General features: G+C 37.5%; 1 protein-coding gene across 2 annotated transcripts in view; it reads left to right on the forward strand.

Annotated features, from left to right (window-relative positions):
- Positions 1-15,955, forward strand: part of STIM2 (stromal interaction molecule 2) — a 75,621-nt gene extending 59,666 nt beyond the window's left edge. The window contains exons 6-13 of one of the 2 annotated variants that reach the window (XM_064449262.1): positions 664-841; positions 1,716-1,893; positions 2,497-2,664; positions 2,873-2,973; positions 3,223-3,461; positions 7,073-7,274; positions 7,551-7,699; positions 8,079-8,256. In XM_064449262.1, coding sequence (XP_064305332.1) covers positions 664-841; positions 1,716-1,893; positions 2,497-2,664; positions 2,873-2,973; positions 3,223-3,461; positions 7,073-7,274; positions 7,551-7,699; positions 8,079-8,116 — 1,253 coding nt within the window. In that variant the 3' untranslated portion in view covers positions 8,117-8,256. Of the gene's footprint in view, positions 1-663; positions 842-1,715; positions 1,894-2,496; positions 2,665-2,872; positions 2,974-3,222; positions 3,462-7,072; positions 7,275-7,550; positions 7,700-8,078 lie in introns of both variants that reach the window. The other variant, XM_064449261.1, reaches the window with a different exon arrangement.
- The last annotated feature ends 940 nt before the right edge of the window (positions 15,956-16,895 follow it).

Consider the following 16,895-nt stretch of genomic DNA (forward strand, 5'->3'; position numbering starts at 1 on the left):
TGGATGACAGACCTGAGCTGGAGATTTTTAGGGGAAAAAAGCACTTTGTGTTTGCATTATACCTTTAACACTAGCAGAAACTGTCCTGTAAAAGTTTGTTTTACAAAGGTGCAAGTGACTGTAAAAGTTGTACTAACAAAAAAGCATTATGTGAATCTTGGATATAATACTAAACAATCCATGTTTTGCTTTTAAGAAGTGGTGCTATTAGCTACTTACCCTTTTTAAAATCTACTTTATTTTGTACAAGTGCATTTTTAACTCAGCATAGGGTATTCCCGAGGGCATACGCTTGGGAGAACGTATTCAAACATAACTGAAGTTCCTACTGGCCTGATAAAGTGTAATTGGGAAAACTCTCTCTTAACTCATTTAAATAAAGATACAGACTATGTATTGTAGAAGTTTAATAAGCTTGCCTCAATCTATTTTATGTTTTAGTATAGACTAAATAGATTGTATTAGGGTTGCTTAGGTTGTATAGAAAATGCTCTGGAATCCATTTGAAAGTTTGAACGGTAGTTGTTGGAGATGGTTTGAGATAAATGAGCTGGAATTCTGTTTAGCATCAGGTTCTGTCACCTTTTAGGCTGTGGGGGGAAAAAAGTCCATAGTCGGTCTGTATCAATGAGCTACTTAATGATCATGTTATTCTCTGCACAGGTCCCCCTCACAACTGGATGAAGGATTTTATATTAACGGTTTCTATAGTTATTGGTTTTGGAGGCTGCTGGTTTGCATATACACAGAACAGAACCTCAAGAGAACATATCACAAAAATGATGAAGGACTTAGAAAGTCTCCAAACAGCAGAGCAAAGTCTTCTTGACTTGCAGGAAAGGTACTGAAGTTGTTAATATTTATTTGTCCTTTTGTTTTGAGGTTAAATACAAATAGAGATCCTTACAGTCATACATTATTTAAATCAAGCTGCCTTTGGATTTTGTTCATTTTGCATGAAAATCCTGATTTAAGTGACAATAGGTTTTTGGATAGAAGTTGCTTCCGTGTATTTTAGCAGGCAATATGAACTTGTGGATGAAGGTAGAGAATAGATGTTCAATCTTTTTTAGCTACAGATTTAGAATTATGTACTGTTACTTTCACATAATTACAGTTTACTTTGGAGTACTTACATACATGGAAATTAGAACATTGCTTCTGTTTTTAAGCTCTTAAAATTGAAACAGACCTGGGCTGATTACTTTTTGTTGCTTATTTAGCAGTGTGAGAGTCGATAGTCTTCTTCGGTATACTGGTAACTCAGTTGTCTGTAAAGACTTGTATTTTGATCTTACTACACCTTTAATGAAGATTCATATAAAAGTTTGTATGTTTTGTCTGACATGGATGTCACATTGTGTGATGTAATTTGCTGCTGGTTCATGAAACTTGCACAGTCTTTATTATCACAGAATGGTTGAGGTTGGAAGGGACTACTGGAGGTCATCTTGTCCAGCCCCACCTGCTCAAGCAGGATCATCTATAATAGGTTGCCCAGGACCATGTCCAGGCAGCTTCTGAATATGTCCAAGGATGGAGACTCTACCACCTCCCTGGGCAAAAAGTGTTTCCTGATGTTCAGACGGAACCTCTTGTGTTGTGGTTTGTGCCCATTGCCTCTTGCCCCGTTGCTGGACACATTTGCTTCTCAGGACTGCAGCTTTTAACGAATGTGCTGTGTATTTTCTCATATTTTTTGTTCAACTGTGAAGGCTTGAGAAGGCACAAGAAGAGAATAGAAATGTTGCTGTGGAAAAGCAAAATCTGGAGCGCAAAATGATGGATGAGATCAACGATGCAAAACGGGAAGCTCATCGCCTAAGGGAGTTGAGGGAGGGGGCTGAATGTGAGCTCAGCAGGCTCAAATATGCAGAGGAAGAGCTAGTACAGGTATCAGCAAACTGTTTATAATTTTAGTGTTGACTTTTTCAAGTGGTCCCGGTTTTATTAGATCCTTAGGAGTGTTGAAAGCAGCATTTGTCTGATGCTAGATTTGAATGGAAAAATTCTAAGAGCCCTTAATGATTGTCAGTCATGCTATTATCTAGTAAAATAATCCTGAAACTAGAAAAAGACATACTTTGTATATTAGCTTACCATAATATTGTTGGACTCATGGAACAAAATATATACAAAAGCTGTTCTTCCTATCTTGTTATCAGATGAGAGATAGTAGCTTTGTTTCACTCTTCTGAGTAGCAATAGATTGGATTTATTGTACTAAATAAAAATGCTGACTTACAAAAATATTTAAGCTTTGAGTGAGGGACTAAATATCATAGAAAACCCTGAGTATAATATAGTATATGGAAATTCGTATGCTGTATTTCAGAAATGCCTGTTCTGCCTTCCTGACAGCAGTTGGCACACACCAAAGCTCTGTAAAGCCTTAGTACGTTGCTGTGGGGAGGGAAGGTGCTCATATTTCACTTTCTTCTGCTGTCAGTTCTAACGATACCCTTGGTGACACTTTTATTTCTTTTTGATTGCTAGGTTCGCATGGCTTTAAAAAAGGCTGAGAAGGAGTTTGAACTGAGAAGTAACTGGTCTGTTCCTGAAGCTTTGCAGAAGTGGCTTCAGTTAACACATGAAGTTGAAGTACAATATTACAATATCAAAAGACAGCACGCAGAAATGCAATTAGCGATTGCCAAAGATGAGGTAATAACTCTTACTGTTCAGCTACTTAAAGACTTTCCTGATCCGTTACTAGATCTATGAAATAGTGAATACCAATTATTCAGATAAGCATTTGGATATATTTTCTCCTCTGAGTTGTTTGCTACCTGTCAATATTGCTAACGTTTTGTCATCTGTGTTAAGTATATAAATCCTAGTTTTATGCATTTCATTTTATGTTGCTTTTTAGGCAGAGAAGATAAAAAAGAAGAGAAGCACTGTATTTGGAACATTACATGTTGCACACAGCTCCTCCCTGGATGAAGTGGACCATAAAATCCTTGAAGCAAAGTAAGAGTATTACCAGGATGCATATTCTTCTGTGGTTATTCATTCCTGGAAAAATGGAATTTTGAGAGTTATGGAATTTTGTGTCTTAACAGTTTTGCACTTTTAAGTAAAACAGTTTAAAAGATATTAAAGTGCAAATATTTGGAGAGTCCTAATGGTTCTTCTAGTATGCTGGAATGACTGCACTTGTGTTGCTCTGCTGTATCATTTAGAACAGTGTATGTAATTTTAATGTGTGCTTTTCTTCAGGAAAGCACTCTCTGAGTTGACGACATGTTTGCGGGAGCGTCTTTATCGATGGCAACAGATTGAGAAGATTTGTGGTTTTCAAATAGCACACAATTCTGGGCTCCCAAGCTTGACCTCCTCTCTCTACTCTGATCACAGCTGGGTAGTTATGCCTCGAGTTTCCATTCCTCCTTACCCAATTGCAGGGGGAGTTGATGACTTAGATGAAGATACTCCTCCAATAGTTTCACAGTTTCATGGTAAGTGGTAAGCTCACTAAAAGAAAGGGGGAAAGTTTTGGAGGCATGGGATTTTAAAGTCAGGTGGGAGAATAGTGCTGAAATCAAACAGAATTAGATCAAAGTCAAAAGGACCAGAATTCTATCTAGCAGTTCAGATGCATCTTTTGGGACTTCCATAAACTGAACACTGGGTTTTGCAATAACAACAACATGAAGGAAAAGCCTTCAGTGGGGAGGTGAGGGAGTGGGGGGCAAATCCAGCTGAGGTTTTAAAAGTCTGCTTGTCGTGCTTGGATTGCCACTTAGACAAAAATTTTTTAACGAGTAAAGCAGAATTTCTTTTAGCATGTCTGTTCTTTCAGATGGAAGAGATGGAGTTAGTCCAGGGTCCCTTGAGCTACTAGAAAGATTACACCCCTTGAGAGGCTGCCTGCTACATAGCTTTTCAAACATTCTTTAGTGGCTGGAACAAAATCCTGTTGTTGTCCAAGGGAAGATTTCAGGCAGAATGTTTGTGTTTGGATACAGTGGGGCGGGGGATGGTGTGAGGCAGAAAGGCCAAGTGCCGGAGGAGGGAAATCCAGCTTTGGTTAAACTATGATCAAAAGATATACACTGGAGATTCAGACCACCCTCATATATTGAGTCACTGAGTCAATACAAGAGCTCGTTTCATGGAAGTTGTGATAAACTGGACTCTAGAGGCAAATCAAAAAGATGAGCTCCCATGTAGCTATTCAAACAAGCAATATCAACTTGAGGAATGAGTAGGGAAGAAAACATTGTCATATGTGTACATTTTTCTTCCAGGGCTGGGATTCTCAGAAGAAATTAGAACTGTATTTTTAAAAAGCATGAGAATAGTTGGCACTTTGTTGGCTCTGTTTAGTGTGCCTTGGGCACACGTTTTTCTTTTGAATGTATCAGCTTTTTTTCTACAAGCCACATTGAGTTCATTAATCCCCTTGCAACACTACTTCCTGCAAGTTCTGACCTTTCTTAAAGAATACTGTCTCTCTAGTCTTCACTGTGAAGGCTTTGATTTAAACCTTAGCAAGAAATGACTTGAATGGCCCAGTAAAATATGGATGGCTGGAGTTGAACTTCCAAGTCTGTATGGAGCAACCTGTGGTCTGATTTCAAAATGAAGAGCTCCACTTATTATGATGACTTCCCAAATGGTCTAAAATGACAAAACACTTAGATATGTATATAAGGCTTCAGACTTGTGAATTTTTAATCACTGTTCTCATTCAGGTCTTGCATAGAAGTGAAGCCAGAGAGCAAAGTGCAGTTGGTTCAGAGGAATTACGATTTGAGAAGGACTGTACAGTTTATAAGAGCATACTTAGCTGAAACTTCAGTGTATGCTTTTGCAATTCTAGTTTAATTTTTTTAAGTTCAGTTCATTTGGAAGTATTTAGCTAATGGATGTTGTTTCAGTCAGTGATGCAAGTTATCTGAATCTTAGTAACATTACAAAAGCTTTAAATGTGTTTTTCTGAATTTTGGTAAGGCATGAGAGCCTGATTTTGCTAAAGTGATCACAAGGGAAGTAGCTCCTCCTTCATTTACTAGCTTTAAAAATGTCTACTTAGTGGAAAAAGAAACCTGGAAACATTTGGGAGTGGGGAAGGAGAGGGCAAATATGCTAAATGAACTGTTGAAACCAGTTCAGGAGTCAAGTTATTGCAGTTTAGTTTGGTAACTGCTAAATTATTCCCATTGTTTAGACAAAAATGACAAATACGCGTGAGGAAGGACAGAAGCAAAATGCCTTGTCTCACTCCTGAGGCTTCAGGCAAAATGCAGTGTGCAGACAGGTTAATTATGAGCAAGGGTGTTTCAGTGTCTGGACATAAACTGAACTGTCTAGGCTGTTACTTTGCCCCAGCATCCTTTGATCTCTTAAGACTGACAAAATTTGAAGTCGTTCAGACGGGCTTCTTTGTGCCACAGCAGTTGGGATGATAAGCTAAAATGGTGTGAAGTAATAGATCTGTTTGTTTAATCCTGAGAACGAAAGGGGATAAAGAAATACATATACGAGACTGGAACAAAGGTGATAGTGAAACTTCTACTTTTGCATTGACTGACCAGGATTCAGCTGATTCCTTGATTTAGTGAGTTTCATTTGTACTAGAAAATTCTAGATGTTAAATTGTCATAGCTGAATCCTTCAGAATCCGTGTATATACACCTACAAGGAACCACAATGCTTGTAACTTCTTTCAGAATTCACTGCTGATGGTGCATTCTTGATCTTTTCTACATCAGTGAGTAGGGTGGCATCCGATTTACCTGGACGAATAGTACAAATTTCCTAAAGGGATTCATAGTCTCTTATCTCAGTTTGCGGTTTTAGGAATATTTTTGTAATGATACAAGCTTATTTTTGAGCTGCCAACACCTGCTTTTTCAGTCAGTAGGGATTACATCAAAAGTAAAATCAAAACTTTGAGTTACATGACAACTGTCAAGTTGGGCATCGTAAACCTTTCTTTTCCGCTCAGCCTGGAAGGAAACAAAGTCTAAGTGTTTGCGAAGGTGCAGCTACTTGCTGTTTTGTGGAAGTTGTGATTTCCTGCACTAAAAGCAGAATAATGACTCAACCTTTTTTGAGATTCCAGGAAGGGAAACTGTAATTTACCTGGTGCTAAACTGGCATCTCAAAAAATAAAATGCATTTTGTCAGGCTAGACATACTTGTCTACAAAACTAATTTGAATTTTTCTAGTGTGTTGTGTTTGGTAAACATTTAGAATATCAGTAAGGATATGGTCTGTCTTACCTATGCAGTGTGATGTATTCTGTGGGACAGTTTGAGGAGGGGTATGAGAAATCCTGATGCTCATAACAGCTGGCCTGAAAACAGGTCTGCAGATTTTTTTTCAATAGAAGTATTGCTGCCTAACCATCTTTTGAAAGAGGAATCGGATTAAGAACATTCTAGTTTGTCACTTCCGGTTAGATGCATTCCTAGTCAAGTCTTGTGTTGCTGTCTCCACCCATTCTGAGTATTTTTGTTTCTGGAAATTGATAGTTAGTCTGGCAAAAGAAAGTGTTATCAAATAGGAAATCATTGAGCTTAAAATGAAGTTGAATTACATATTTTCTATCATGTTATATAGATGATGTTTGTTTTCCATGTCTAACATGACTTTCAACTAATGCAGTGTATTTCAGTTGGCTGTTTGGTTAGGTATATCTACATTGCAAAACTTTTGCATATTCTTTTAAGCTCTAAACTGCCAAACAAGTAAAATACAGGATATTGTGTAACTTACTAATTTCAGCACTGCTATTTTTAGTTTATAAAGGGTTGGGAGTTTCAGCAGAATCTTTCTCTTTGTCAAACGAGCATAGTGAGCCAGAGTTTTGGTGAACATGGTCAGCATAATATTTGGCAGGCACAAAACTGCTCCAGCTGCATCTTGGCTAGCTGCTTCCTCTAACTCGAGAATGTATAAGGTGATGCCAGTCTTTCTTCCCTCTAAACAGTTGAGCAATGTCAAAGTTGTTTAAGAATCACTGGCCGAGGCAGATAGCAATATCTACTCTGAAAACTAAATAGCAGGTAACATCAATGTCACTTGGAGGGTTTTGGTTTGTTTTTTTCTTTGCCTCAGGGTCCATTGTAAAACCTCCCAGCACACTGGCAAGAAGCAGTAGCTTGTGTCGATCAAGGCGCAGTGTTGTGCCATCATCTCCACAGTCTCAGCATGCTTTGCACTCCCCCGACCCTGACATCCTTTCTGTGTCGAGCTGCCCAGCTCTTTATCGAACTGAAGAGGAGGAGGAAGCCATTTACTTCTCTGCTGATAAACAATGGTACGGAGAATAGCAAACAGCACTTGTTGGAACTGATAGGATTATTTGAGATTAACAGTTTAGAATTGGCTTGGTTCAACCTCTAAAAGTTAAAGTAGTCTGTAGGACAATATAATTTAATATAGTCCACATGGAACAGAGAGAGTTCTTGTCTGGTATGTGTATGTAAATACCTAGCATGTCATATACAGTTAAGTAATGTTACAATCCAGGGTGCACTGAACTAACCCTGATTCTCCATTACAATATGTTACTGGCTTTTACATCTGAAACTAGGATCAAAAGCAATGTCAGCTACTGGGCGAAGAGAAGATGGATGGTAACACAATTCTTACAGCATGTTGAGCGTGTACCTACTCTTGTTACATGGCCTCATAGGAAAAGGTTAAATTCCTTTTGGAAGGAGCAAATGAGCTTGTTGAAAGGTAGGGACACTTGTCCTGAAGAAACTTTTTGTATATGATAGGTTTCAATCTCCTGCTTTCATAACTTTTCTGACTTCACGTGCCAGAAGATAATAGTTTTTGTTCTTTGAAGTGAGATAGAAATGACTGATTGTGGGCAGATCCTGCTGCCCACCAGAAACAAGATTGCAAAAATTAATTACCTTAAGTTTAGTTAATGATGTAATGCAAGTTGTAAGTTAAAATGTTTAACGTAATGTTTTTTGTTGATTAACTACTAAGGAAAAGTGTGGGTGGTGCTTTTAGACTAATGTAATTGATTCTAAATTGATTTCCTTTTTAACTGCTTGTAGGAAATAGTAGTTTCATTATGTTTTCTCCTGTCTTTCCTCTGACTCAGGGAAGTACAGGAAACAGGTTCGGAATGTGACTCCTTAAACTCATCTACTGGAAGGAAGCAATCTCCGCCAGCAAGTCTTGAGATGTACCAGACACTTTCTCCTCAGAAGGTATCCCCGGAAGAATTCTCACTGGAGGAATCATCTACAGGAGACTCCTCTTCTCTAACTGCAGATATCTCTAGGGGCTCTCCTGACTGTGTAGGCATGGCAGAAACTAAGAGCATGATTTTTAGTCCTGCAAGCAAAGTTTATAACGGAATCCTGGAGAAGTCCTGCAGCATGAACCAGCTTTCAACTGGGATCCCAGTCCCAAAGCCTCGGCACACCTCGTGTTCTTCAGCCAGCAGTGATAGTAAACCCAGCCATGAAGCTGCTTCTGTCCCTAGGATAAGTAGCATCCCACAGGACCTGTACCAAAATGGTGAAAAAAACAAAAAGCCATCAAAAATTAAAAGCCTCTTTAAGAAGAAGTGTAAGTGAGGTGGGCAGAAGAAATCTATAGTAATGTTATAAGAACTCTATTTTTTAAATCTGTAGGAATGTAATTCCATTTGAGCATTCCAGACTGGATGCCCTAATGGAATGCTCTGTAGGTCAACTATATTTAACTGACTGTACTGTCAAAGGTCATGCCAGCTGTCAATGAGAAATCATTAAAAAGTTCAGACAGTTTACATACATTTCTGCCTATTTATTTCTCTTTTTTTTTAGTTTGCCTTTTTTAGTGTTTTTGGTTTTTTAAACTTCTGTTGGTTTTGGGGTTGGTTTTTTTTTTCCCAGTTTACTCATAAACCATTTTTTAAAGCCACTTTGGACTTCTAAGCTTTAATGGACTAGTAAGCCTTCCTGGGCTTGCCAAAGTTTCTTGTTTACTGGAGCATCTTCCTATCTTTCCATAGAGCTAGGACATTCATCTACTGGACTTTCAGAGAAAAAAAAAAGTAGAACTAATTGAATTGCACTACTGTTTTACAGACTGGAAAAGTCTCTCTGCAAGTGAAACTGAAAGACTTGTATTTGAGAAGAAGAATCTTTTCACTTTTTGATCTTTTGGGATTTTTAAGTAGAACTTAAGATTTCTAATTGACTTGATTTCTGGAAATGGAAATGCCATGCTTTTATTATGGGAAGCTTTGTTAGATGCATTTATTATTAGAATGGTTCGAGTCCTGCTGTAAAGATCATGTTTTTCCCAGGACTTCCACTGTGATTTTACTTCACTGCAGGCTGTATGACAAAAAAAAAATAAAACCCACACCCCTAATTTAACAAGAGGAGAGCTCTTGATTCCTTATGCAAGTGATGGATATGAAACTTGACTGAGGACTGAAAATATTCACCCTCTTAAAATGAGGAGGGGGATAGTAGCTTTTGTTTACAGACTGACAATGGACATTTGGTTTGTGAAAGTTTGTACTATGGTAAAGATAAAAAATTGGAAACATTATTGTGCTTGGAATGTTCCAATTTTAGCTCATGCTTGTTTCAGAGGTCCTGTTAATTGAAAGCTGTTGTAGGCTACATTGCTTATGCTTACTGCTGTGTATAAGTTATTATATTTTTTGGATTAGCTATTAATGTCTTAATGTCCTCCTTTTGTAAGATTTCATACACTTTATTTTTGTATAGTTTGAAGATTTAGCTGTTCAGACATGTCTGAAGTAAATGGTATAATTTTATAATGCATACTGTTATACTAACTCCTAATTTTAGATATAAAGATAGATACAAAGGTGAGACTCGACATGCTTCAGATAAAAGCAATTTTTATGTTAGGCTTTTATAGGGAGAGATTAAATTACTACAAGGTAACAAGGAAGTCTTCGTAGGGCAACAGTAGCTAGTTGTTCAAAACCATCTTTTTAGGTTTTTTTGAAGAGTCAACAAATGTACTGCATCAGCAACAGTGCCTTTTATTCAGTTAGTCTGAAAATATTAATACTGAGCAGGAATTTCTTTTGAGGTCCATTCCAAAGAAATACTACTTGCTCTAGTGAACACAAGCAACTTACCCAGTGATGACTAAATAGTTTCAGCTCTTCCATTGGGGTATTCTAGTTGCCTCAGTAACAGGCGCCACTACCAGGGACCTGTGGTTAGGGGCTCACTTCTTGCCAATATGTCCGTGCTGTACTGTATGAAAGAATTAATTCACTGACTGCCTAAATTTTTTTTCTAGTAAGGAGCCTTCAAAACCTGTAGCTAATTGAAATCAAGTGATACATGTCTTTTCTATCATTTTCTATTTAGATTCCACTATATGTAACCAATGTTAGTTCTGTCCTCGAAGTGGTGGTGATGTTAACAGAAGCGTTTACTGTGGCTAGAGAAATGGTTAGAAGAGGAGGGTTAGAAAATTGGATGGAGACCTTACATGTGCAAGTACCTTAGAAGTCCTGGTACCTTGATCAAGTCCTTAAGAGAACAGAAGGAATCCAGAGTTCCACTGCCTAACAAAGAATGATTATATGTCATCTCTACAGAAAAAGCATAGGATGAATCAACTGGTAAAGTCTGGAGAAGAGAAAAATTGGTGGAATAGAAAATAAGAACAACATGCTATTGTTCCATTACTCTTGGAATCATCAGATTAAACATCTGTAGCTGCAAAAATGTCATCACTAGGTAACAGTGGTCTCTTTGAACAAAGATTGTACACTCTGTACATGGCAGACAAAAAAAAGCAGCAATGCAAAAGGCTTTGTGCCAAAAAACCACCTCACTGCTGAGCCTTCAGAGTTGAAGTCGAAAGCTTGATGAGGTACTTGAATGTGTACAAAGCGCAAAAATACATAATAGTAGGGAACTTACTTTGCCTCCCAGACAGCATGGAGAAGACTGCTACCAGAAAAATGTTCAATTTTGATGTTTGCACTTGAGAAGGCTGTAGCAATAATTGAGCTTCAAGTAAGATCTGGGGCTGGATAGTAGATCTTGCAGTGTGAGGTTTGAGGATCTCTGTCACTACCAAAGATGATGAAGTGGCATTTTGATACTGGAGAGTAAATATTTACACAGGGGAAAAAAAATCTGGTGCTCAGGAGTGGGAGGACAGCCCTTCTCCATGCTGACGTTGAAGTCAGACAAGCTCAAATACTGAGAAGCCAGAACAGACAAATTCAAATTTTTTGTAGTAAGTACAACTACAAATTGAAATAGAGGTGGTGCTGGACTGTTCACTGGCTGTGAGTTTGTGTGTTAAGTATCTTTTTAAAATGCACAATTTAACTGTCTTCTGGAAAAAAATAAGTTATGGTGTTGTACAAACAAATCGGGTGAAATCATGATAGCGTTAGATTTTGGCTTCAAAATGGCAAACCTTTGGAGCACAGGCTGCTCTCAACACTCGGTTTATCACCACCTGTCCTGTAACTTTATAGCTGCTACTTAATAAATATTATAGAACTAAAAGCTTAAGTTAATATGATCAGAAGTGGTGAGTATTGTATGTTGGAGCCCAAACTGTAATTTCATGAACTGTAATTTCTATGAACTATAAGTTCATAGAGTTGGGTTTTTAAAAATTATTTTAGTAGAGCCCTTGCACATCCTGCCACCATCTTAGATTGTCCGCAGTCTAAGTGACTTTCATTGCTCCTATTATAGCTACTGCGGAAACTGTTGGCATCCTATTGCTAAGGTGTGTTGAGCACTGACTCTAAGGTAAATCCTCATTGGCAAACATCAAATCCAGTCTTAATGTTGTAGTACCTGACATATGTCAACATCTCAGAAGTGAGACAGAGTGTTTTAAAATGTCTTCTGTTTTTCCTATGGTGTAACTTGAGCTGGCTGGCAGTCAGTGAGTCCAGCCAGGATTTCTTTAAGACATGTCATTCATTTGAGACAATCATTTTGTGTCATCATCCTTAAATGGCTGAGGAGCTTCCTAAACTCTAAACTCAGAATGCTTGTGATCATATTTTTTTAACATTTATAGCTAAAATCCATATTCTATTTTAAATTCTCCACTATTTCTCAGAAGGTAAGAATCTTTGCTTAAATATTTTGTTAGATGCCTTTGTCAGGACAGCAGCCCCTTTGTGGAAACTGTCTAAAAGGCTTCTCACTGAAGAGATTACCATTTAAGACTTTCACGTGTAAAAGGAAGAAGTGTCAGGTGTGTGGCTCTATAGAGAGAAAAAGAAAAAAACCCTTCAATTCTTCCAAACGGAACAAACCCAAACCGTTCCACAATTCTTACTAAAGCTATGTGACAGTTCTTCCCTAACAGTGTAAAAAATTTAGGAAAGGTATTTCTGGTTGCCGTGGGGAATGCTTTTGACCAGTTTATGATGGACTTTGAGATTAAAGCAGTTGACTTTTTTCCCCCTGCTCAGTGATGGAATTTAAAATTGCTCACTGGCAGTTCCAGGCATGTGTCAACTCTTCTTTCCCCACTTCACTGGTACCTAGGTAGCAGATTATCCTGCACTTTCTGATGGACAGTTTGCTGAAGAAGGGAAGATCATCCATGATAGTTACGGGAATAACGTTATAGTAAGAATACAGTTCCTCATTTGGAAGCCTTGAAGATGGTAAAGCCAGGGATACTTGACTTCAGTTTTCTTATGATATTTTTGGATGCTGGCTAGAGTTAGGTATTAACTTAAGTCTGACTGAAAGCCTAAAAAGATAAAATGAATTAGAAATTGAAGCTTTCAAGATTTTGCCCTTTTGCTTTCCAGTGTATGGGAAAACAGCATGCACAGGAAAGATGAGCTCTAACTAGCATTTCACCACCAGCTTTTAGTGCTTTAAGATAGTTTCATTCCATTTCCAAGATACATTACTGGAGAGGGATTACTACCTTAATTTTATAATGTATGCAAAGAAGCATTTATTTTTCATTTACTTACAAGCAGTGGAGAAGAATGTAAATAAACTGAATGCTTAACTTAAATTTTTTTTTAAAGCCAAATAGAGGAATTACTGGTTCTCGGGCCTCCTTACTATTTGCTTATCTCCTTGTACAAACACAGTTTTCTAATCTGTTCCAGTTGCACTGACTGCAGTGATGCATTACTATCTCATGTTTGAAACGTTGCTTGCTCTGAATTGCGGTAGGCATTTTAATCCTGGATGTTGCATCTTCACTGAATAATCGTTGAACCTACTAAGGCTGTTTGATTCTAAGTGCTGGTAAACTTTTCTCCTAGTGACTTAAACACAGATGTTGGTATAACCAGTAGCCAAAAAAGGCTTTTGCCATTAGAGTTTGACTGCCCGACAACATGTAAATGTTTAGGTAACCATTCTCTGAGGCTTCAGTAGCAGTTCAACCATGTCATATACGTTTTCAACAGATAGCTTTCCCTTGCAGCCCTGTAGAGATGGTGCTGATCTGAAACTCCGCTTAGTCCTCTCTTGCATAAACAGAATGCACTGATTCATATAAATGGTAACAATATTACCTTTAAACCATTATTCCTGGTTGCTCTTGCATCTGACATTACTTAAGCAAGATGGCAGTACTTATCAGTCCACTTCAGTCTTTCAGAAATAAAAGGGATTTATGTTACCTTTTTTCTGTACAACTGTGACTCTCAAGTTTACCAAATTGTGTGTGTTCTGTGTGTTTAATGGTTCACTGAAATGAAAGTGGGAAGGTTGGTCTCTGATTAGGTGTTAAGGAAAGCACATTTGAGCAAGGTAAAAAGAAATTCCTCTTGCTCATTGCAGAGGATGAAAAAGAGTTCAGAGGTATTTAGTCTGCTCCTAAGTCAGAAGACTAAGGAATGCTGATGACTTACATTGCTGGAGATGAGAGGTACATTCAATCTCAAAGTTTTCAGATCAGTAAGTCTTTATCCAAGAAAAACCTTTCTTCATTAGATGTACTCTGCAGGGCATTACTTACGTATTTCTATCCTATTTTTGACCCAGCATTAAAATTGGTGGTTACAGCACTAACTTAGGTGATTGCCAGACCTCAGAGCAGTTTCAGATAATGATTTCAATATCATGTCTTAAAGTCAATTTTGGTTTAATATGTGCTAAAGACATCTGAATTAAGATTCTCCTTTACATTCCTTTTATTTTAATTCACCTTGGTTCTTTCTGATCCCTCTACTCTTTAAAAAAAAAACAGGTACTGATAGTTGATTCATGTTCATGTTTAGAATACAGTATTCTTTTTCAACTGAGAATTACTAATAGATAAGTAGAAGATAGTTGCTTTTAAAAGGCTAGATCATGGTTGGATATTGTTGTCAAAATACTGCTGTATTTCAGTTGAACCAGGTACAGCATTGACTGGTGCAATTTGTGTATGAGTGGTAAAGTTATGCTTCCTAAATTTTCTTTTGTTTGTTTTTTATTTGTATCTTAACTTGATGCTGCACAATTATTTTCAGACTTGAATTCATTTAAAATTAAGGTCAGTGTGTCCAGCCCTACAAAAGTCAGTCTTCAGTTGTCAGCCATCAGTCCATTCTTACTGAAATTAATAAAAACCTTGAATATTTGTACTAGCTTATTAGCTTGGTAGGTGGTAGAGTGGGTTCCTCGAAGTCTTCAGGTGGAAGGCAGACAACTTCTGAAGTGACCCAGGTACCCTGTGTCCTTTATCAGCTTTCAAATCCATCTCCCAATAAGACCGAGTCTCCCCAGAGGAATGTAGATGTACTTACTGCTTGGAATTTTGTAGTTAATTATATTTGGCTATCTAATTCTAATAACTTGCATGTGTACTATGCTTGCTTGCTTTTCAATAGCTGACAAAAGCTCTAGGAGATCTTGGGGGTTTGTTTAAAGAAACGGCTGTTTAAAAAAAACAAAAGAGACTGGCAAGAGAAATCTGTCAGGCTGTGAACTGACTAGAACCAACAAAGATCCCAGCTTTTTGTCTAAAAGAATTGTTTTAATAGTTCTTAATGAAGTGAGTTGGGTAGCATGTGTATTTTCACATTGCTCTCCTCCAAGCAACAAAAACAGTAAAAATACCTACATTTCAGCAAGGCTATCTGGGAGATGTCTTACCCTGTTTTTATTTTTAATTTAAATAACATTGAGCTGTAGTGAGTGTTCAGCATATTAATGTCTGACTTAAAAGATTAGCGGAATTTGAATGACTTGCATTATTTTGTTTAATTACAGCTTTATAAAAATGTAGATATTTGCATAAAGCCTGTCATTGGATCTAGGTATGTAGGTATGTTTCAATGACAGAGCAAGAAGAGGACCAAGATAAGTAAATATGTGCACAGTTAGTAATCTTACTTAAGATGCTTAAGATGTTCTGGGAAGAGATGTTGTTCTCCATGCAGATTCTGCTCTTCCTCTATTTGCTCTTGGCTTCTGTTTGTTTTCATTAGTTGAACTAAAATAAGAAACAAAGTCCTCAGACTGACTAGCTTCTGTCTCTCTAATATATACACACTGTACTTGCTTTTAACCTCATCTACTGCATGTTGTTAAAGCTGTACACAAATGCAGTTGGAGTATTTCTTTGGTGTTGTACAGCATGATGCATTTCATTCCTCTTTCTAGTTTACCTCCCATTAGCTATATATTGCTTTACAACTGGAAAAAATGGGGTTTTGGGAAATGAGTCTGTTTGCGTATAAACTTCTCCCCCCCCCCTCCCCGCCCCCATGAGTCTTATGAGAAATGTCCTGCTTGGAGAGTCTCAGACAGTATTTTCCTGTGTTTATTCATGTTACTTTGCTTTATTTTATAAGTGGATATTGATTTCTGATGTGTTGTTACACTTAATGTTGAATAAATCTGACTTCCATTTTGAAAAGTGAACCTGTGTTAGTGAAAATGTTATGTAATGTTAATTCATCTTAGACTGTTCCCAGAGTGTATAAACTTTGATTATATGTTTATTTATTTAAAAACTGGAGATAAATTTTCTTTGTTCTGCTTAGGATTCTGGCCAATATTTCTTTGCTTCATGCTGTTATTAAAGCTTAACAGTAATATTTATTACTGGGAAGGGAAAGGTGGAGACAGTCTCTTTTTTGGCAGCTGAGGTGCTACAGTTAGCCTTGGAAATCCTAAGTCTTACTGCTTTTGCTTAAAAGAGCCTTTTTGAGTTTAAGTTTCTTCATATTTTGAAGATTTAGGGTTTTTTCTTCCAAACAAGGTGAAATGCCTTTCCAAATGACTATTGGAATAATGCATAGCCTTTTGAGTTTGAGCATGAGGATTAGTTTGAGAACCTGTAGCTCTCTACAAAAGAAAACCCCCAACAAAAAAAAACCACCCCAAAAATCCTTGCTGTTGTTTAATGCTCCTTTTTAACTGGTAGTGACTTTGAGAAGGAAGAAACACTAGCTGTACATCAAAAATAGCTTTTTAAAAGTAACCAAAAGTCCCACCTATGCAGAGATAAGATTGCAGTGAGAAATGACTGAGTGCCAATAGAGCTGTGGACTGTGGGATCAATGTGAATTGTGTTTAGAAAACTTAGAGTGCAAAATATTTACTTTTTCCTTGATAGAAGTAGGATATTGCTAATTGAATCTGTATATAAATTTCTTTCAGTTGTAGTTGTCTAATACAGCCCTCTTCAGAAGCTATAACTTCGTGCGTGTGAGCTGGTCACTGGTTCACTTCAGTTTGTCCTTAGTGCTCTTGATTAAACAGTGTGGACTGTTTTCCAATGGAAAAAGCATATAGGCTCGCAAAGCCTAAATTGGCGCTCTCATCTTCAGAGAGCTAAACACCTTTCTGTTGAGGACCTACTATTAATTTCTCCTGCAAATTTTGATTGAGCTATTACAGCATAGCTTCTAAGAGATATCTTATTTTACTGCAAGATTTGGCACCCAAGCAAGTGGAACACAGCATTCTAATCCCATGGGATA

The sequence above is a fragment of the Phalacrocorax carbo genome, chromosome 4 (assembly GCF_963921805.1).
Source record: "Phalacrocorax carbo chromosome 4, bPhaCar2.1, whole genome shotgun sequence".
Classification (NCBI taxonomy): Eukaryota; Metazoa; Chordata; class Aves; order Suliformes; family Phalacrocoracidae; genus Phalacrocorax; species Phalacrocorax carbo.